The 20,962-nt window shown below is 33.2% G+C and overlaps 4 protein-coding genes across 6 annotated transcripts; 2 read left to right on the top strand and 2 right to left on the bottom strand.

Moving 5' to 3' along the window:
* Positions 1-1,416: 1,416 nt before the first annotated feature.
* On the bottom strand, positions 1,417-6,161 carry LOC126673888 (uncharacterized). The gene is made up of 5 exons (XM_050368198.2): positions 5,582-6,161; positions 4,306-4,568; positions 3,495-3,612; positions 2,651-2,859; positions 1,417-2,018 (listed from the first exon to the last, which is right to left on the bottom strand). The coding sequence occupies exons 1-5, from the start codon at positions 5,993-5,995 to the stop codon at positions 1,568-1,570; spliced, it is 1,455 nt and encodes a 484-aa protein (XP_050224155.1). The 5' UTR covers positions 5,996-6,161; the 3' UTR covers positions 1,417-1,567.
* Positions 6,162-7,755: 1,594 nt separating this feature from the next.
* LOC126673673 (V-type proton ATPase subunit H) lies at positions 7,756-14,071 on the top strand. Its single transcript, XM_050367903.2, has 12 exons — positions 7,756-7,863; positions 8,219-8,253; positions 8,424-8,549; positions 9,172-9,274; positions 9,353-9,419; positions 10,302-10,373; positions 10,476-10,593; positions 10,685-10,846; positions 11,059-11,184; positions 11,471-11,596; positions 12,547-12,726; positions 13,518-14,071. Exons 2-12 carry the CDS (start codon positions 8,224-8,226, stop codon positions 13,764-13,766), a joined length of 1,359 nt encoding a protein of 452 aa, XP_050223860.1. The 5' UTR covers positions 7,756-7,863; positions 8,219-8,223; the 3' UTR covers positions 13,767-14,071.
* Positions 14,072-14,483: 412 nt separating this feature from the next.
* On the bottom strand, positions 14,484-15,751 carry LOC126675081 (uncharacterized). 2 transcript variants are annotated; one of them, XR_007639679.2, is made up of 2 exons: positions 15,037-15,649; positions 14,484-14,843 (listed from the first exon to the last, which is right to left on the bottom strand). XR_007639679.2 is itself a non-coding variant. In XM_050369656.2 (2 exons), the coding sequence occupies exons 1-2, from the start codon at positions 15,749-15,751 to the stop codon at positions 14,579-14,581; spliced, it is 357 nt and encodes a 118-aa protein (XP_050225613.1). In that variant the 3' UTR covers positions 14,484-14,578. The 2 variants fall into 2 exon arrangements, 1 of the variants encoding a protein (XP_050225613.1); XM_050369656.2 differs by lacking the exon at positions 15,037-15,649 and adding an exon at positions 15,660-15,751.
* Positions 15,752-15,808: 57 nt separating this feature from the next.
* LOC126675082 (uncharacterized) lies at positions 15,809-18,556 on the top strand. Of its 2 annotated transcripts, XM_050369658.2 has the most exons (3): positions 15,809-15,938; positions 17,920-18,041; positions 18,262-18,556. In XM_050369658.2, the coding sequence occupies exons 1-2, from the start codon at positions 15,817-15,819 to the stop codon at positions 18,038-18,040; spliced, it is 243 nt and encodes an 80-aa protein (XP_050225615.1). In that variant the 5' UTR covers positions 15,809-15,816; the 3' UTR covers position 18,041; positions 18,262-18,556. The 2 variants fall into 2 exon arrangements, with proteins under 2 accessions (XP_050225615.1, XP_050225614.1); XM_050369657.2 differs by lacking the exon at positions 18,262-18,556 and having other exon boundaries at positions 17,920-18,144.
* Positions 18,557-20,962: the final 2,406 nt, after the last annotated feature.

Here is a 20,962-nt window from a genome sequence, read left to right as displayed (position 1 = left end):
ATTATGAGTTGGTTGAAAGGTTTTTATTGTGGTGATGGCTATTGTAGAAGTCAATGCTTTTCCTTGAATTAAAAATTGACTGACTCAATGCTTACTGCAAGAGAATTTAGTAAATATTAAATGCATTATTTAATGAGAAATAGACTGAATTAGGGACTTTGTTTTTCTTTTTATGTAGTTTAAACTTTTATTAGATATAAGGCATACAAATCACTTTTTCCATTTCAATCTAATAATATAATCATAAAATCAAATGATAGATTCTATTCCCATTTTATGTACTTAGGGGTGTAATTTGATTTGAATCGAACCAAACCGAATAATAATTTTGTTTTTTTTTATTTCAAAATTAAACCGAACTTATATGCTCGAATAATTTGGTTTAATTTGCGCTAGAACTTAATTGATTTTTATATGTCAAACACCGAACCTAACTCAACTAAATTTTGTTACTGTATCAAATTGAACCAAACCAAATTTTTCAGTTCGATTCAATTTTTGCATACTCGTAATGCAATAGATGGAATTCATAAAAAAATTGTAAAAGCTGTTGAATTATTAAATAATATACGAATTGATAATATAAATGATATATGATTAGGATCGATCGAAAAAATAAATTTGATATCATTTTTGTTGAAATATATGTTGAAAATGAACTTTCAAGAAAAATGATATACAAGAATCAGGAAGTGAAGATACAGAAAAGAGAAGCTGTACTAAAATAGTTGAACTAAATATATGCAAATAAGGAAGCTTCAAGCTGGCATAATAATGACTCATATCTATTCCAGATCTACTGAGAATATATGCTTTGCCTATGATTAATCTTTGAGTCCAACCACCAGATTTATGCCATTGCCAGACAACTTAAATTTGTAGCATATGAACATGTAATAAAGCAACCACCAGTTCATTATTTCAGAGGCTATATAACCTATAATATGGGACCATTGCCATTTCACCAAACCCTAAGTACAGTAGTAGTACTAGAACAAACTTAATGGATCGCATGGAAACTTCACAAATCCTATGCTCGGTAGCATGGACACGGACACAGACATGAGAAAATAGGAGACTTGAAAACAGACACGTCAAAACGGTGTTATTTAAAGGTTCCTTATGTTAAAAATGAAAATTCGTGTTTGGAACACTAAGTTCCCGACACAACTGAAGTGTTCGTGCTACCTAGTTTCAGGGTTTTGCTTCCCGGTTCTGAAAACGTTCTAGAAATTATGAAACTCTATATTTGTAACATATTCTTATAGAAAAATAGTGTTTCGCGATTTTCCGTTTCAGTTATTTCTGTTTCCGTGTTATGTAAAGGAACAGTCTATAGGTTTACCGATATCTGTAGCTCTAATCCTAGTGGTCAATACAGAATTATCTATTCCAGAAAACATACATACTGACGGATTTGGATGAACTTGGCAAATTTAATGCCAGTATAATCGATGTGTATATTAATAACGTAATACACATAGTTACAAGGCTATCACGTGTCAGCTGAGGATTACAGTCTACCAAAAGAATTGAAAAATCGACGCTACTGACCTAAGCCACCGTGTTACAAGCTTGAAATGTGATCAGAACCAACGTCTGACATGGTGGAAGCGTTGAGATTAAATGAAAATGATTCTGCTAGCTTAACAGCATCCTGAATTCCGAGTCGAGTACCCTGCTGTGCAACAACTGTGGATGCAACCCTAGCTGCTATGGTACCCATTCCTTTCAAATCCGATACACCACGTAGAATGCAATACAAAATGCCGGATGCATATGCATCTCCAGCACCGCAGGTGTCAACTGGTACACATGGCGAAGGAGGGATATATACAGCTTCTCCTTTTACACCAATGTAGGACCCTCTTGGTCCATCTGTAACAGAGACTAACGGTACAAAGTGACTCAGATACCTTGTAGCTGAAATCGTGCTTTCCTTTGGGGCAAAATCGCATAAAGCTCTGGCTTCATCACCATTTGCAAAAATTACATCTGCATAGTTCTCTACAATTTCCCTGCAGCATAACAAGAGAAAAATAATATAATTAGTTACTGAACCCGGAAAGAGAAAACTGAATATTGTATATTCCTCCTACATGGTGCTCGCGAATGGGAAAAAGGAATATGCATCCTGACTCAAATGATATTTACAGCAGGGACAAGATCCACAAAATTGTCTATCCAAATTTTGCAAAAAGACAATTAGAATTATTAAACTATTGGCCTTTGCATATTTGGCAGTTCCCAACTTCGATCCAAGCACAAGAAGCAGGAGCAATTATATTTCCACAGGCCCATATTAACCGAACAGCTTATAAGGTGGAAAAAAGGGAGAAAAAACACTTTTGGCAGAAAATCAAAAGATCTTTAAGATAGCTTATCGTGCAAGCTGTCATAACTAGTCTGATAATTAGGGTTTGAAATTCAGTACAAGTCAAAAATATGCTCCATCCGATGTGATTAAATGAGCAAAACTTCCTATACTAGGTTTTAACTAAATTGGTTAATAGCAATTCCATCAAATGTTTTCATTATGCAAAGTTGTTATATTTTTTAAATGATTTCAAGCAACCTCCATCAAAAAAAGAATAATATTGAAAAATAAGATGAATAATAAGATAATCAGCAGACTTATGTACACTCGTACCAAAAATCATCATAGTGTCTCTCGATGCATGACACATCTGATGCTGTGATAGCAACCATAGCACCATTTCTCCGTGCATCTTCACAGGCTCTTGTAATTGTTTTAATTGTATCAGTCAGTTCAAACAAATAACCTTCAATTACCAGTATGTTTGTCTTGGGAATTATACTAGCCAAAGAAGCGTCGTAGTTAACATCAGAAGATGTGCCCTGAAAGAGGCTTATATTAGAGCTACTACAGGAACAAAAAACGGATAGCGAAAAAAATTAAAGTACACAATTTATTTTTATTTTTTAACAAAAGATGGGAATAAACCGGCCAGAATAACTTGCACACTATAACTCAACTGAAATATAGATTCCTAGTTTGACTGCAGACCATTTATCTTGAATTAATGCATACTTCTTTGAAGTTCAAACAGCATGACCACTTTTTTTTTAAATGATCATTCGTTTATCAAAAGTAGGCCCATAATACTAATAAATAATCAATATTCTCTTGACATCCATCAAAACTTTATCCTACTTTTTATCTTCCTTCTGACTTCTATTCTATGTGATTTTTTTGATGTACTTTCAACAATTCAATGAAGCAGAACACGTTTACAACATAGGAAAGTCAACACTTGAAACGATATCATTCTTGCATTTAATAAAGCAATAGAACTTGCAAGCAGCTGGCAGAATCTGATAACATATTTTATACTTTTGAATTACAAAATAGACAGATGACTATAGCAGCTTCAAGATATGTAGACTTAGCAAATTCTCTCCATGGAAAATAAAGAACCTATAAATTTCCCTATATGAAGAAGCAAAAGATTCATCAAAAAAACAGATCTTACCTGATATGCAAGCATAGTTCGCTGTGCATCTGAAGTAGTTAGAACTATCACTGTTCCTGTTGTGCCATCTTTGACAGGTGCAGAAAGAAAATTTACATTTGCCCGGCGTAGTTTTGCTCTAAATAATGTATAAATGGGAATGTGTTAAGGTTTATAAGATGATTGCAGCAACAAAATTTGCATACCATTAAAAGAAACAAATAGTCAATATCTCAATCATGGACTGATAAACGGTAAACTTAGAACTAAGAACATGTAGGTTTGGACTTTGGATCTTGAACTGTAAAACAAATGCCATAATGAGCTTAAGCAGAAATCAGAAATTTTGACTGTGATCATAAATCAGTAGCGTAATCATAACAAATGTGTTCGAATGGATTGCAGGCAAATGTCAAATAGGAAGGGTCAGTAACTAGACACCTAGCGGTTCCAAATCCACACATCAAACGTAAGTGCTTGCATCTGATGCGGAATCTTTGTGCTAACCCCTGGATGACTCACTCATGAGTCATGAAAATAGAATAAAACAAGTGCATTAACATATAGATTATAATTCCAGAGCACCAGATGCAATCTTATTCTACTCACATTTATATTACTGCCATATATAAGCAGCTGATATCATCATCGACTAAACAAGACAACCAGTGTTAATATCAAAAGGAATAATGTCATAGCTACAAAGTCTTACTATATAGGCAAGTTCTTCTACATAAAAAGGAGCAAACACATTGTCAATTTGTCATCCTCTTGGTCTTTTACATAAACAGTGTAAAAAGTGAAGGAAAAAATACCCATGAAAGTGGCTTACCTGTAGAATTCACCAAGTGGATCGCTCCCTACACTGCCTGCCATGGCTACATTTAATGCAGGGCCTGTCATGGGCTTGCAACCGAGCCTTGCCAATGCCACTAGACTGTTTGATAGAGATCCACCAGCAGCTGCCTTATAGCTGCAACCATCCATAGCTCGCAAAACTCTACCCCTCTCTTCATGGTTCACAAGTTTTCTTGTACCCTTCTCTAATCCCAATCTTTCTAAGAACTCGTCATCAACCATGCCAGAAAAGTCCACCTAAAAATCCATCAGGATACAAAATGCCAGTAATTAACATACTTTTCCCTACCTTAAATGTAATGGACTAAATAAATCTTAAAGCAAAACAACTATAAATTGATGGGGGGAAAAACAGAAGAAAATGCATTAGCAACAAATAACTCAAAGCATATATCGAGCGCCAAAAGATAACAACTATTTCAAAAGTATAGCAGAAGTTGACAGTACAAAACAAAACACTGAATTTCCAAATACTACATCACATATCCCAGAACTATATGATGAATAAGCAAATTACAACTAATTTTTTTTCCAAAATAGCGAAATTTAGAAACAAATTCCAGCAAATTTCCCACTTATTCCTTACTCATATAATTATGCAAACCTCCAAGAGGCAGGCAAGCTCTAAAAACTCAGAATACATTTGGCATCGAGATTAGAACTTCCTTCTAAAAGAGTTCATTCTTAAAAGCTAGTTGCAGCTCCGAGCAGCATATATTCTACCTTAGAAACAAATTTTTGTTAACAGCTTTTGAAGCACAAATAAACAATGGCACACCAACGAGCAATAACTCAAATGGTATAAGCGTCGGGCAGCATTATGCTAAGGCCGTGGGTTCAATATTCCCCCACAAGCGCTTTCCCTCCCTAATGATAAAAAAAATGGCACTTTCCTCAACAACACAACACCTACAAAAATAATATCAAACAGACAATATATTCCTCAAAACCCAAAATCCATCCTCTCCACCAGTCCTTACATACACCAGAATCCGCTGTCTGCCTGTCATTTTCCTAAGTTTAATTGTTCATTACCCCTCAATTAAACAAATATGGATAACCTACGTAGTAAAATCCCCTTCTTTCTACCTTACCTTCAATATTCAAACAAGCAAAAACTCGAAACAAGCTGATAAAGATAAAACTTTTGAGCAATAAACAAAGCACATAACACAGTTAAGTTTGCAAAACCTCCCAAAGATGAAAACTTTAGAACTAAAACAAAATGGGGTTTCACAAAATGTCCATACCATAGCTTGACCAAGACCAAGCACATCCCATCTCTCAGGCAAAACACCAGTCGGGCTAACAACATCTACCTCCTCCTCCTCCTCAACGTCTTCATCTCCATCTTCTTCAAATGGACTCTTTTGATTCTCACCACCATGACTAGAATTCTCTAACTCTCCATCTGCTGCACCAGAGGTGGAAACAGAAGAGACCCTGAAACACCCATCAGGTTGTTTATCCATGGAGTTATAATAAAGCCCGAATTTTGCACTTGTTCTTGGTATTTTATTGTTGTATTGGTAGGAAATAGTGGTTCTTGAAGAATTGCACCCATTTAGAGAGGAAAAAGGGAGGAAATAGGGAGAGGAAATAGGAGAAAAGAGAGGTGGAGAAGGGGAGATAATTGAAGATGAAATGGAGAAATGGAGGGACATTTTGTCTATATATGTAAAGGAACAAATATGGGAAATTGATGTTTTTTTATGGGAGGATTGATGTTGCTGAGAATGGAGGTATCTCCATCCACACACTTGCAGAGGAATAGAGAAGAAGAGGTGTGGGTTTTTGAGTTGGTGTTTCTAAATAATTGGCTAAATGGCTCGGTCATATTTCACCGCTTATAGTAAGCCATGCGGTGTAAACTAGCCGACTCAACCCCAATTATCTTCAACTCGACGGTGTGAACTAGACTAGATGGTTAATACGTCTCCAAACACATCAAAAGATTATGAGTTCGAATTCGACTTAAATAGCAATTTGCCACTCAACTTATAAGCAGTTAGCATATAAATTAACTTTACAGATAAATCAAATGTGAACTTAATAATTAAGGTCAATTAACTCTATTTTGACAAAAGGCCCTCTCATTTATAAACTAATTTCCCCCTAAATTAGCAATTTATCTCATCAATTTGTAAGCCAATTTGCTAAATTAAAGATTAATGACCATAATTATTAAATTCATGAATGATCTGCTTATAAAATTATGTGTTAATTGCAATCGTTTACAAGTGGGCAAATCGCTATTTAAATATTTCGAATTCTATCTTCGTAACTAACAATTAATAAATTGAAATTTTAAGAATCATAAGTTACCTTTAATAAAAAAAAATTAAACTCAAAAACAATTTTATTTTTATGTTGAAAGGTCTTCAATTATTGACAAATTAAAATTGCTATTGTGCTTTGTCGATAAAAACTTGCTATGCAAAACCAATCTATCAATATAAACTCTTAAAGAACCAAGAAGCAGGATTTTTCAAAAATGTGCACATAACGATAAGATCTTGATATAATCCATCAACACAAAATGAAAGTAAGCACAACCCAACCAATGAATACACCACAGAACTCGATAGTACAACATTAAAAGTATTAATATACTCCTTCCGTTCTTTTTTAATTGTCCATTTAGTCAAAAGTGCACATATTAAAATAGTGGGATTTCTGTCTTAAATAATAAAAGTAAATACTAATATAACCCTACTATATAATAAATATTTTGTAAATTGAGTTATAGAGTCATTTATTAGGAAGGGTCAAATTTGAAAGATAATAGCTAATATTATCTTGAAATTCTAAATGGACAACTAAATGTAAACAAATTCATTTATCTAAATGGACAACTAAAAAGAACGGAGGGAGTATATACAAATCTCCATGAAGGAGCATTTTATTAGAAATACAAAAAAATTATAAAATACGATCGGGTTGAAAAGACGATGATTTTTAGTTAGAAAACAGAAATCATTCCATCTCTACCTTCAAAACCATCAATTAGAACTTTCTCTCTTTAGGCTCGATTTCCCTCATTGAAAACGACAAAAAGAGCGCCATTTTAATATTTTTCGTCCGTATTTTTTCCAATTTGAAAAAAAATGTAGATTTAAGAGAAACCAAAAATATAAATTGTGATTTATTTTAAAAGAATAAAGAATTAACTTTTAATTGTATATTATTTAAAATTCAGGTTTTTAATTTTATCATTGGCCTAGAATTTAATAAAAGTTTACATTTTAGAAAATAACATGATATTTTTGTATGCTATAATTCTTAGAGAAGTACTTGTAACCTGCAATCAAAACGGTGTCAGAAAAGCACAACTGTCAGATAGACGCCTCCTAACTTACGTGTACGCTTGAGATTAAAAGTACAGAGTAAAACAAGACACTACGCAAGCAGCAAATCATGGCTCACCAATCACAAATCTCTATCAAAGGAAGCTCTCCTCACGAACACACAGTTTTCTCTCTGTTCTTCCATTAACATTACCACAAACTCCACACATTCAACCAAAATCCAGGTACGTAATCGATCGCTGATTTAATTTTTTTAATTGTTTTTGAAATTCAATAGTTACTGATCTAATTTAATTTTAATTCTCTTCACTCTGATTTTTTTCCGTTTTATATTTCGTTTAACCGTTGAAATTCGCATGTAGCTGCATTTTATTTAGCATTTAATCCAATGAGAATCGCGATTGATTTTTTTTAATCTTTGATCTGAATTATGACTAAATTTTTGTTGATTTTTTTCTTTGTTATGTTATGTAATTTGTGAGTTTGTGCTAAATGTAGATGACAATGACTTAGATTTATTAAATCTAAATGGTTTAGCTTAGGTATTTAATTTTATGTTATTTTTTTAAATTGCTGCAGTGTCAATGAACCAAGCAGAACTTACTACTGAGCAGGTTAGTGATCCGATCAATTTATTTGATTTGGCGATGATTATCTGTTTGTTAACTTATTATTAAAACTAATGCTAAGGGATTTTTTGGCATTTTATAAGTTTTTTTTACTGTGTTTAAGTTCGATCATCAATGGATGCTTGTGTTTTTGGTTCACCTCTTTTTAATTATAGGTACTTAAGAGGGATATCCCATGGGAGACCTATATGATGACGAAGCTGATCTCAGGGTCCGATCTTCAACTTCTGAGGCGTTATGATAATCGATCTGAAAGTCATAGGGCCCAATTGCTGGACGATGTAATGTTTATTTCGTACGCTATGCCTTTTCTTTGTAATTTTTATGATTTATATGTGTTATGCTCTTATTTTATTTTTGGATGTAATTATGTAAATTAATGCCAATGAGTTAAACAAGTAATTTATAAAGTCAAAATAGTATAAACTGGTCCTTATAGAGAAATGAACAGTGAACTAAGTAAGTTTATTGAGTTGGGTTGGAGTTGATTTACTCTATACGGTGGGGCCATACTCTATTATAGAGTTGGGTTGGAGATGCCCTGTCTTTTGGTAGAATTCATGGGTCTGTTACATAGGTTGTTCAGAATCTCATGTCCAATTTTATTTCTAGCTACGTGTTGTCGAATACTCGTATGAGATTATGTAGGAGAGAGCAAGATGATTTTTGCTTTCATCTTATTTATGGAACAGGAAAATTTTCACTTAGCACTTGTATAACAAAAAAGAGAGTTAACTTAAGTGGACAATTTATCGTGTTATATGAATATGCTTGGTTTCTTATCTACTTGTTTGATACCTGAAATACTTATGTCCCTCCCTTGGTTATAAAATGTGTAATCATTTTATAATGCATTTTTTCAATAGTATGGGAGTTTCCTGAATTTTCTGTTGTCATTGACAGGACGGCCCAGCTTATGCTTCGGTATTTGTTAGCATCTTACGAGATATATTTAAGGAAGAAACAGTTGAATATGTTCTTGCTTTAATTGATGAAATGTTAACAGGTAAGTGTAATTTCTTTTTGCCTTAGTAGTTTTGTTTTTGATGCGGGTAGTTAACTTGCTGTTGATTTTCATTTGCAGCTAATCCTAGAAGAGCTAGACTATTCCATGATAAGTCTCTTGCAAATGAGGACCCTTATGAACCTTTCTTAAGTTGAGTATTTCTTCAAGTTAGTTCTGTCATTTGAGGATTTTTTTAATAATTATTTTTAAGAGGTTTGATGGGCTTCATTTATTGAATTTCTTTTTTCTTGTTTGAGTTTGATCTGGCTCTTGAAAGTTTTACTTGCATGAGACTGAAGTTGTTTTGAGTGCATAGTTTCAATTCAATAGCCATATATCTGCCACATTCGGTTTGTAGCTAGAGCAACTTGAGCACCCAGCGGATAATCTACTACAGGTTTTGAATAAATGAATTTAGTTAATAATTCCTGCATTTCATTAGGTTAGTATGTTTTTTTACTAATGGCATCAAACTCCGTTTCTGTTTTGTTTTATTAACTTGTAAATAAACTCCCTGCAGTGTGAAAACAATCTAAGAACAGAATTTCCAATGGTGTTTATTTCTGTAGACTTAGAATAGCACATTAGGGTGTGAAAGTGAAACAATTAGTCTCTGGTCATAAATGTACTTTAGCTGTTCAAGTGTCAGTTGTCAGTATGGTTTAAGAGAGAATAGCAACTAGGGACATCACATTCGATAAATCCTAGTGAAAACATAGATTAAAGTAAGGCCGTTTTGTATGTCTGGAAAATGAGTAATGCACTTCATAAATTTTGATGCTTTTTATGTGTATATTAACCCGTTTTTATTCTTATTTTCATATCTTCAGCTTTCTATAATTTAGCTGTTTCTCTTTCAAGTTTCAAAATACAAACAAAACAATTAGAATCTTCATTTATGATGTGAAAATGTCAATTCATTATAATTAGTTTGAATATGACTTGTATTTAGTTAGTATACAACCTATGAAAAACCAGTATTCATTTTTGACAAACTATGAAAACTAAAACCTTTAATTTGACATACTTTCAGGTTGCTCTGGAAAGGTAATTGGTACATACAAGAAAAGAGCTGCAAGATACTTTCCTTGATAGTAAGGTACATACAGTTTGTCTTTCTATTGTTGAAGGGTGAGGCCTAGAGCAACAGAAAGGAAAGCTAACTTGAGAAATTTGTATGATAACTCTTCTGCTCTCACAGTGCTAGGCCAAAAACTCAAGATGGCACTGTTGCAAATGGAGAAGCCTCAAATTCAAAGAGAAAAGGTGCAACCATCGACGATGTGTTGAAAGGATTGGTTGAGTGGCTTTGTTCTCAGGTTTGTGTACAGTTAGAAAAAAGCATTATTGGTCCTTAATTTAGGTCGTAATTTTGTCCTACTTTAATCATGATATCCAAATGTAATATAGCTGAAGAAGCCTTCTCATCCTAGTCGCGGCGTTCCAACTGCTATTAGCTGCCTAGCAACATTACTTAAGGAACCAGTAGTCAGGTCTTCATTTGTTCAAGCAGATGGAGTGAAACTGCTGATTCCTCTAATTTCTCCTGCTTCTACCCAGCAATCAATCCAGGTAACCTCATCACAGTTGCGGTTGCTGATTTTTTTTATCAATTTTTCTTTCACCTAGATGTGTAATTCTACATTTCAACTGATGTGTCCAAATCACTTGGGGATGGCTTGAGTCTATTCTGCTATTTTTCTGTCTGAAGTAGCATGTAATAAATATTTTTAGGTAAAGATTTGAACACTGAGCTCTTATTGATATCTTGTTCTTTGTTGCAGATTCTTTACGAAACATGCCTCTGTATCTGGTTATTATCTTTTTATGAACCGGCAATTGAATACTTGGCTACTTCTAGAACCTTGCCGCGACTAATAGATGTTGTAAAGAGTTCCACAAAAGAAAAGGTGAGGTCTTCTTATGTTTCATATAGCTTATTCTATAACTGTACACTCTTCTAGCTGAAATGTGTCAGGATGCTGTGAAATACATTATTTAACTAGTTCCCACTGCTACCTTTACCTTTTTTTTTAATTTGAGCAGAGTACGTGGAAAATGTGCAAAAAAATAAAATTCTGCAGGGCGTAGCTTGTCCATGTTAATCATTTAGCATATTATTTTTATGATAAATTTAGAGAATGCATAATATGCTTGATCTAACTTTATCAAGTTGGTGGTGTTGTTTTCTGCTAGGTGGTAAGGGTGATTGTCTTGACCTTTAAGAATTTGCTTTCTAAAGGCACTTTTGGTGCACAGATGGTAGACCTTGGCCTACCACAAACTGTTCAAAGTTTAAAAACTCAAGCATGGAGCGATGAGGTAAGAGAAGCTGATAGTCTAACTCTCATTTTCCCGCAGTTGGTTCACTTTATTTTCGGAAATTTATAAGCATGTACTGTTTTTTTCTTTCTTTCTGATAGCTTAATAAATAGTGGCCCATGTTCTGCCATTTAAGTGTCGGGCATTCTTACAGTGAATGAATTAACATTAACAATTAGCCTGGCCTATAGTAACTTTAATTCGGTATGAAGTTTGTATTCTTTTTTCCTTTTCTTTTAGTAATATTAGTTATCATTCTCTTTTGATTGCAGCCTTAGTCTTTGATTCTAAATAACATTGCTGCATAGTCTTATTTGTAGTTGAATCTTGGGTTGAGATAACGCAAAAGAATCTTTTGGGTGCGTAAACTTATGAATCTGAAATTCTCTAAGAAGCCAAGAGCTGATTTATTAGTAATTATAATCAACATATTGGAAAAGCATAGCCTTGCTTTGCCTTTACTCTAAAGAAATCATGGCCGCGGTACAATAATTAAATGTGAACAGTTCAAATTAAGCCTAAAATCTGCTGTCAGAAGTATGGTGAATAAAATGAAGTGAGAAAAAAGAAACCTGAAAGGGCTACATTTAGTGGTGGTGATGGCCAATAAAGTACTATTTGAATAAGTGCCCCTTGACTTCCATCTAACCCTCTTTTTTTTCTCAATTATACCTTACTGTTGTATTAATCCCTTTCTTTTACCTCTTTCTCTCTCTTTCTCTCGTGTGCATATCTAATTTGGCATAGTTGTGGATTTTTTACTGACCAAGTGGTTGTGTGCTTTCATTTTATGCAATTTAGTTTTAGCAGAAATGCTGTTGGTCAAATACAAACATGTAACTTCCTAATTTTTGATTTACATTGCGTGAAGTTTGTATCAATTCTTGTTCACATATGAGCTTTTCCACCTCCTTTTTTGTCACGCGTAATGTAATGACACTGTTTTGTAGGACTTGTTGGAGGCTCTAAACCAATTGGAAGAAGGCCTGAGGATTAACATTAAGAAACTGAGTTCTTTCGACAAGTATAAGCAAGAAGTCCTCCTTGGGCATCTTGACTGGACTCCTATGCACAAAGATCCTATATTCTGGCGTGAAAATATAAACAGTTTTGAAGATAATGATTTCCAGGTACTTTTTGTCCATCTTCTCTTGCCTTTACTCCAGTGTTTTATTGTCTTCTTGCTATTTAAAGCTCACATTGTTATATGATGGTCATTAAACAGAAGATTTTATTATTATTTTTTGGGTTAGCCTAGACCAGACATGAAAAATGTAAGGGGAAAGAGTGAGGAAACAAATTATAGTCTCATGTGCATACATCCACTACTATGTATATGGATCTGGACTAATTTTGTACTATACCCGACGAATTCGGCACAAATGTTTATAAGAATTCTGTGTATTCTTTTGTTTAGCTTCACAAAAAGCTGGAGATTTGTACTTTATGTTATCTTTGTCTATAGCTTGTTCCGTTTCCCCCTAGAACAGAGTTTCTGCCTTTCTCTTATAATGCTAATTAGTGATATAAAAGGTTAATTCAAGTGAAAGAAAGAGGATGAAAGTCTCGATTGTAAAGGAGAGGAAGACATTTTTTCTTAATAAAATTCCGCCTGGAGCGAGATATGTTGATGCCAAAAGCCGTATAGTGCAGGAGCTTAACTGCTAGACCCTCTTCTTCATTCAAGCTGAAATGACCAACTTCACACGAACCATATTTTCTGCAATGCAAGTGTTTGACTAGTCTTGTTTCACAGAGAAATATTGTACAGTTACCCTTCCACTTGCTTGAAATTAACGTAGCAACAGGATTTGAGAATTGAGATTACAGTGCATGTCCATCAGAGTTTTTGTCATTGTTCCACATTATTGAGCTTCAAATATGTAATTTCTGCTGTCTAATCTGATATATTCTTCCGCAGATTCTGAGGGTTCTTATTACGATTTTGGAGACATCCAGTGATTCAAGAGCCTTGGCCGTTGCTTGCTTTGATCTCTCACAGTTCATCCAGACCCATCCTGCTGGTCGGATTATAGTTGCAGATTTGAAGGCTAAGGAAAGGGTGATGAAGCTCATGAATCATGAAAATGCTGAAGTCACCAAAAATGCCTTACTGTGTATTCAACGGCTTTTCCTCGGTGCCAAGTATGCAAGTTTTTTGCAGGTCTAATTATTTTGCCAGCAAGTGTGTTGTAATATGGATCCTGAAGTCACTAGACCATGCAGTTGTGGGAAAACTGAAGAGTTGGTCTGTTCAACCAAAGTATCGAATATTATTTAAATTCCGAGGTATTTATTTATTTATTTAATTCGGTGTGTATATACGCTTTTTGATATCCTTGATTGATCAATAATGCCGGGAAATTGTTTTAGCTTTCATTTCATTGGATTTTCCTGTTTATCTTGGTTACAGCTGAGAAACATGTATAAGTTGATATGCTATAACGGTTATTTGTGCTACAAATTCTTTGGTTCGATCCGGTTTTTCCTTTTTTTTTAGCCTGAAATTTGTCCATAGATATAGTGGATGCATTCTCATTCAGATCCATTATAATTAGGGATGCGCAAAAATCAAACGAAACTGAATAATCAAATTGAACCAATAAAATTGGTCCGGTACAGTTTGGCAATATCTAAAAATTTTGATTTTTTTGGTTTGATTCGGTTTGGAAAGTGACAAGATGTTGATTCACTTTTGGGTCAAATTGAACTGAAAATGAAATGAAATTGAAAGACTAAACAAAACCAACTAATTTGGTTCAATTTGAAATATTTTTAATTCTTGCAAATTGGTTTGGTTCACTTTGGTTAGTGTTTGAGAAGTAATAGTTCACTTTTTAGGTCAAACCGAATTGAAACATCAAATTGAATTAAAAAACTATACAAATTGACAGGTCCAGTTTGAAATATTTTAAGTCATTACAAGATCTGTAATGTTTTGATAAATTAAAGATTTCTGTTCGTCGAATATAATGTAGACTCCTAATCGTTAGCTAACAAATCATTGATAGATAAATGATCTAGCATAAGTTTACTAAATGGGTTATCTTCCGACACCAGATTAAGTATAAACCGGCCATTAGATCTATCTGCTTCAAAAAACTCAAATTGCTCGTCAATCTCAACTCTAATCACCAGCCTGCCATTAGTGTTTGTCTTCAGTAATCTCCAATGCATTCTCAATACATTTACAGGCGGAGGATATTGCTTCTCGAGTTTGTATTTCATGATCACGCCATATCTGAATCTAAGAACGCAAAAAGTAATTAAATAAAAATTAGTGCAATGCATCTAAACAATATTACGAGAAATAAATAAAACACTAAACGGAATATTAGTGGCCTTGTTGTGCTTTATTTTTTTAGTGTTTGATTATTGTATATGCTGTAAAAAAACTTGTCACGCAATTTTTACAGTGCCATATGAAAAGAGAAGAATACCTGAAATTATTCTCTTAAGACTAGGAGAAGAGGGATGTGAAACATTTATTTACTGAATCTAGGCCTAAATATATAATTATGAAAATGAAAGATAATCGCTTATATGTTTATCCATTGTGGATAATGTAAACTAGAATTCTGGTTTGATTATAACTGAAATAATAATGATTGATTTATAGTAGGATAATGATTTTGTTACAGTAATATCTGTCCATTTTATCTAGAAACCGAGGATAAAGACTACAATTCCATATTTATAGCTAATTAAATACTTTCAAAGAAAAAGAAAATAACCAAATTTTGATGAACCACGCTAATGAATTAACATCTATTACTATTTTATTTTTAGACTATTGAATAAAGGGTTAAGATACAAAAATGATCCTAATATTTATTTTGCGGCTCACTTGGCTCTTAATATTTTTCGAATCTTAAAAATGACCCTAATGTTACTAAAATGAAATAAATATACGCTCTATCTAATGTTTGAACATGAACTGATGTTGCATACAATTAGCCATTACGCTAATGTTTTTCGAATCACAAAAATGACCCTAATGTTCCAAAGTGGAACAAATAGAGAATCCAATTAAAAAAAATAACAGCGCAGGACTGTAATTTACCGTAATTTTCTCTCCGTATTATCCATTACAGGCTTTCTTTTTTTTTGATGACATGCTTTAGTAATTGTAGTAATTTGTAAATCGTGGATCATAAATTCAACTCAATTCCTCTGATAAAAAAAAATCAGAATTCACTGAAGCCAAGCAGAGGAGACAGATGGATCAGAAAAAACTATGCAAGAGATGCAAACAAACTTACACCTGTTCCTCTAATTCTTCCTCTTCTTGCCGCTTCCATCCTTCCTTCTTCGTTTGTCGCCGTCACGATGACCAGAAACGGTACCGTTTTTTGCTAATTCAAAAGCTTAATTGTTACTAATTCATCATACTTCAGATTCTTGAGCTTGCATCAGAACGAAAATTATTTTACAATTTCATGAAAATTCTGATTCATTTCGATCAATTCAGTCCTTTACTTTACTTCAATGAAATTGTCTGCATGATTGAATTGGGACTATATTATAAGCTCATAATTATAACCATGGCAATGAAATTGTTTGGATTGGGATTCCCTCAATGAGCTTAAGGAATCTACACCGTCAAAAAAGTATAATTTTGACTGAACTAATCTACACCATTCATTTTTAAGTTGAAATGAACTTGAAGGAATCCTAATCCAAATTATTTCTATGGCTGTATGCAATTTGTGTTTTTTTCGCTATATTGTAGTGTTCGTCCCAATTAGTTGCTGCAGTTAATTTAGGCCAAATCCATACGGAGGCCCTGTACTTTATCATATTTTTTCTGAAGGCCCCTATCTCGAAAATGTTATCTTGCCGGTCCTTGTACTTGTCATTTCGCGATTTTCATGTCCTTTCTGCTGACTAGAAGAACAAAAAATTGTAAGTAGAGGTACCGGAAAAACACAGAAAAGGGCATGAAAATCGCGAAATGACAAGTAGATGGATCGGGAAGATAACATTTTCGAGGTAGGGACTTTTTGAACAAAAGTGATAATGGTTAAGCCTTATGTCTTCATCTTAAAGATGTAAACAACTATGGAAAAAAGACATGAAGGAAGGCACTGCCGAAACAAATGGAACAGAACAAAGTGTGGAAGGAGGAATTTTAGAGAACCTAGCACATTAAATAACAAATTTTTGGAATTACATATTTACTGAAATGCTGGTCAAACTATCATTTTGTTGTATCACTTTAAGATGTAAACAACAATGAAAAAAAATACACAAAGGATGCAGAAACAAATGGAATAGGACAGAGTTTTAAGGTAGAGCAAAGAGCGGAAGGAGGAATTTTAGAGAATGTAGCACATTAAAGAACAAACTTTGGAATTGCATATTTACTGATATGCTACTCGAGCTATCATTTCGTAGTATCACTTATTTAATTAATCGATTTCAAGTGAGATTTGTTTGTAGGTTGTAAGATCATAAGACGGTATGTTTTTTTTAAAAAAATTCTGTTTTGCAGGTAAGTTAATGATGTTTTGAGCCCTCAACTTTTGAAAAGAGGGAGCAGCTTACTGTGCACATTATGGATAGCAGTTTTCATTATTGCATAAGAAATCATTCCAGTTTCTTATTCTTGGTTCATTATCGGTTTAGAATAGAAGTTTAATGTGATTATTTTCTGTGCTTCTATTGTATCATCAGTATATTTTTCTTGTTGGATGATGTTGGAAGGTAGCATAATATGATTATTGGTAGGGAAAAACGCATATTTGGACCCCCGCACTTGTCCTTTTTTGGCATTGAATCCCTACATTTTTATTTTGTCAACATTGAATCCCTACACTTGTAATTTTGTAGACGTTGGGTGTCTCCGTCACGGAAATAAAGAATTTGTACTTCACGCGCCATTAGTGCGGCTGAGATGAGGTTTTTGTTCGTTGCACTTTTATTTTTGTTGACATTACGTCCGTAAATTGGTTTATTTTTCTGTCTGAATTGATACCGTTAACACTTTTTGTGACCGAGAGACCCAATGTCTATAAAATTAAAAGTGTAGGGATCCGATGCCAAAAACATGACAAGTGTGAGGAACGAAATATGCGTTATGACTATCTGTTATGGGCCTATGGCTATTGGAAGATAAAGAGAAATGTACTTAACAGAGAAAGGTATAGAAAGTGCAATATACTAACGCAACAAAAATCATCTTTTATCAAGGAAATGAAGACTTTTCAAATGAATAGAGAAAGCAATGTTTAGTGCATTTATTTATAATGTCCTTGAATTAATGAGGAGATTAGGATGTTCTTGTGTTTCTGGAAAATTCATCTATCTTTTGTTGGTTGAAGGTACTATGAACTGGGACCTGATGATCCACCATACGCTGCCAAATTTTATGACTGTTGCGGGGCCGAGCAACCTGAAGCGCCTGGCTGCACCACCAGTTTTCATGTTTCATATGATGATTGATGTAATGTTTCTCCTTATCACCTAGATTCTTGCTGGATTAAACTTGTATATATATTTGCACACCTTCTCTACAGCTAATTATTACCCTTACATATACTTTTCAACTGTGTGTCTCCATAAATGCATCATGCAATAATTGCTGCTGTTAGCATAATCTTATAATAATATCTTTTACATTCGGTTTTAACTTGTTTTTAACTCAACAAATTGGGATTTGCTAGGAACAATTTCCACATGGATATAGGGTGAATTATCACTTCTCATGGGTTTATTTTTAGAGGTAAATCTCCAAATTTTACGATATGGTTGATGATTCTTTGATGCCGAAGTTGTTTTTCGCATGTAGTAGTAGCGTAAGTATCCATTTACCCCCGAACTTGCACGCGATTGAAAATTAACACCAAAATTAATTTTTATCGATTAATCCCTCGGACCAAATGTTTCAACTTTGAAAACAGGTTTAGGGGTTAATTACCAAGGAATTAGTGTTAATTGATCATTGCGTATAACTTTAGGGCGCAAATCGGTTACTTTAAGAACGGTAACCCTTGGATTTTGTTGAATGTGCTATCAATCTGGATCTGAATAGGAATCAAAAACAAATAGCTAGAACATATTCTCTATTTGTCGTTTAACCTCTTAGGTTTTAAGACAGTACCATACCATGTTTATTCTGCCACAAGATCTTTTATAGAGATGGATGGGGTTGAATTTGAAGATTTAAAAGAGTACCCTTATTTAGAATAGGCATGAATCTTTTGAGAATAAAGAGAGTACATGCTGTTAGAGTTAAGGCTGGCAAAAACAATCATTTAGAAGGGAAAAAAGACATGCCACCCATATCAAGCTTGTACTACTACATTTTGTCTTTTGCCTTGAGCTCACCCACCCCCTCTTTTCTCTTTGCATTTCAGTTAGTATTTCCTTTTCAACTGTTAAAAAATCAATTCGCCCGATAGCTCAAGTTGTTGGGCGAGACTTCGACAATAGTTTTATTATCTTAATACACTCCCAAATGCTTCATGTTCACTGGATTTGAAGCGTGACAAACACCCACCATTGACCATCTCATCTTGTGCGTAAATATTTTAACTAATCAAATAGGGGTTGTCAAGAATCAAATTCTAAACTTTTCGAGCTTAGAGGCTCTAATGCAATTCACCCAAAAGATCAAGTGGTTGAGTGAGGTTTTAACTTTTAACAATAATTTTATCTTAACAGATTTTGTGCGTTTTATGCTCATTGGACTTGAAGCGTGAATAAACAAATTAATTTTATCTTAACGGCCCATGTCACTTTGTGCTCAAATTAATTTTTTATTAATTAACCAAATGAAAGTTATCAAGGATCGAACTTTATGAACAATCAATTCACTCAATAGTTTAGATTGATGGGTGAAATTTCAACAGTGCTTTTATTGCTCAACATCAATAAAGGGTCATTTTCAACTTGGCATAAAAAAATTTAAAGAAAAAATGAATTTGAAAAAAATATATAGTTTATCTATTTAGGATTATTTTAGAGGTGTATATCTAAAATTAACAGATGTGGATTTGTTTGTCATCATATGCAAATTTAAACAACTTTTTTTATATTTTATGTCAAAAGCTTTATTGATTTTATTTTTGTTTAACTCCATGTGCATGACAATTATTTTTGATAATGCGCTTCTGAATCCTTGATTGCACTTTTTTGTCTTAAATAGTATTTGACTCCGGTCTTAGTTGTCTTACTAATTTTTTAGTGTTAACAATTTTAAGGTCGTTTCATTAGATGACTCTCTCCGTTGAATAATTATTCAACGCAATAGTTGTGGAACGTCGTTCGTTCACTAAACAATAAAACATTTTTGTGTTATAATATTTAATGATAAAATATACTAAATTATATGAAATATTTTGATATCGCAAATACTCAGACTTTTTGTGAATTTGACGTGAAACAACTATTCCTTTTAAATTAATTGCCAGATTTTTTTAGTTCTTTTTCTATTTCTTTTGATATTATTTACTCATTTTTAATTGTTTATTTCTGTCTATTTTTTGGTCTTCCTTTTTTCTTTCTCTTGCATCTGCAATTTTTATTTTATTTTCCTACTTTTAGATATTATGTGTATAACCTCCTTCTCATATTGGAAGGATGAATCTTGTATTCTAGCTTCTACTCGGTTAAGATAAGGATAAATAGATGTAAAGGGTAATTTTCCAAAGGTGGAAGAAATTTTGGATAATCCTAATTCGCCACATAAAATTATAAATTATTTATTAAGCGTATGATAAATGATATTATTAAATATCATAGTCAATTAATAATGGATACATTGATCGATTAATTTTACTTAAGAATAATACGTATCACGGATATAATTAATGATTCATAATTTTAAATTAAAATCTCGCAAAATATTTCTCCAAAAGATGGGCAAAAAGATGAATGCAGTGAGAACTTATTGGCAATGGTAAGTTGCATAATTAGGAAAAAAAAGTTGAAACATGCCATGTGGGTGAACATGTGGATTGATTGTACATGTTACTGACTTGCCACATCATTCATTCAATTCTTAAATCAAATCCAGCTACAACAATTAGATATGTAATTAATATATACTACTTGAAAGTCTGTTTTTGTTTATCTTGTAAAATTAGTTGCATTTATTTAAAATAAAAAAATTATTAATTTATAAAGAAAACAGAGTTTAAAATAAAACTGAACCAAATAAAATATACAAAATTAGTAGTAATTGTTTTGGAATCAATATGTATCAAGACAATATTGAAAATGACAACTAGTTTTAGTGATGTCTGACTGAGAAAGGAGGGATAAGTAAAAACATTCTTAGAAATATTAATTTGGCCTAATGGTGCCAATATAAATCAATAAAAAAATTATTCAATTTTTTTTAAGTTATAAATTTATTTCAAT

This window comes from Mercurialis annua, linkage group LG3, assembly GCF_937616625.2.
Source record: "Mercurialis annua linkage group LG3, ddMerAnnu1.2, whole genome shotgun sequence".
NCBI lineage: Eukaryota > Viridiplantae > Streptophyta > Magnoliopsida > Malpighiales > Euphorbiaceae > Mercurialis > Mercurialis annua.
The sequence above is the reverse complement of the archived record's forward strand: the minus strand, read 5'-3'. Positions and strand labels throughout refer to the sequence as shown.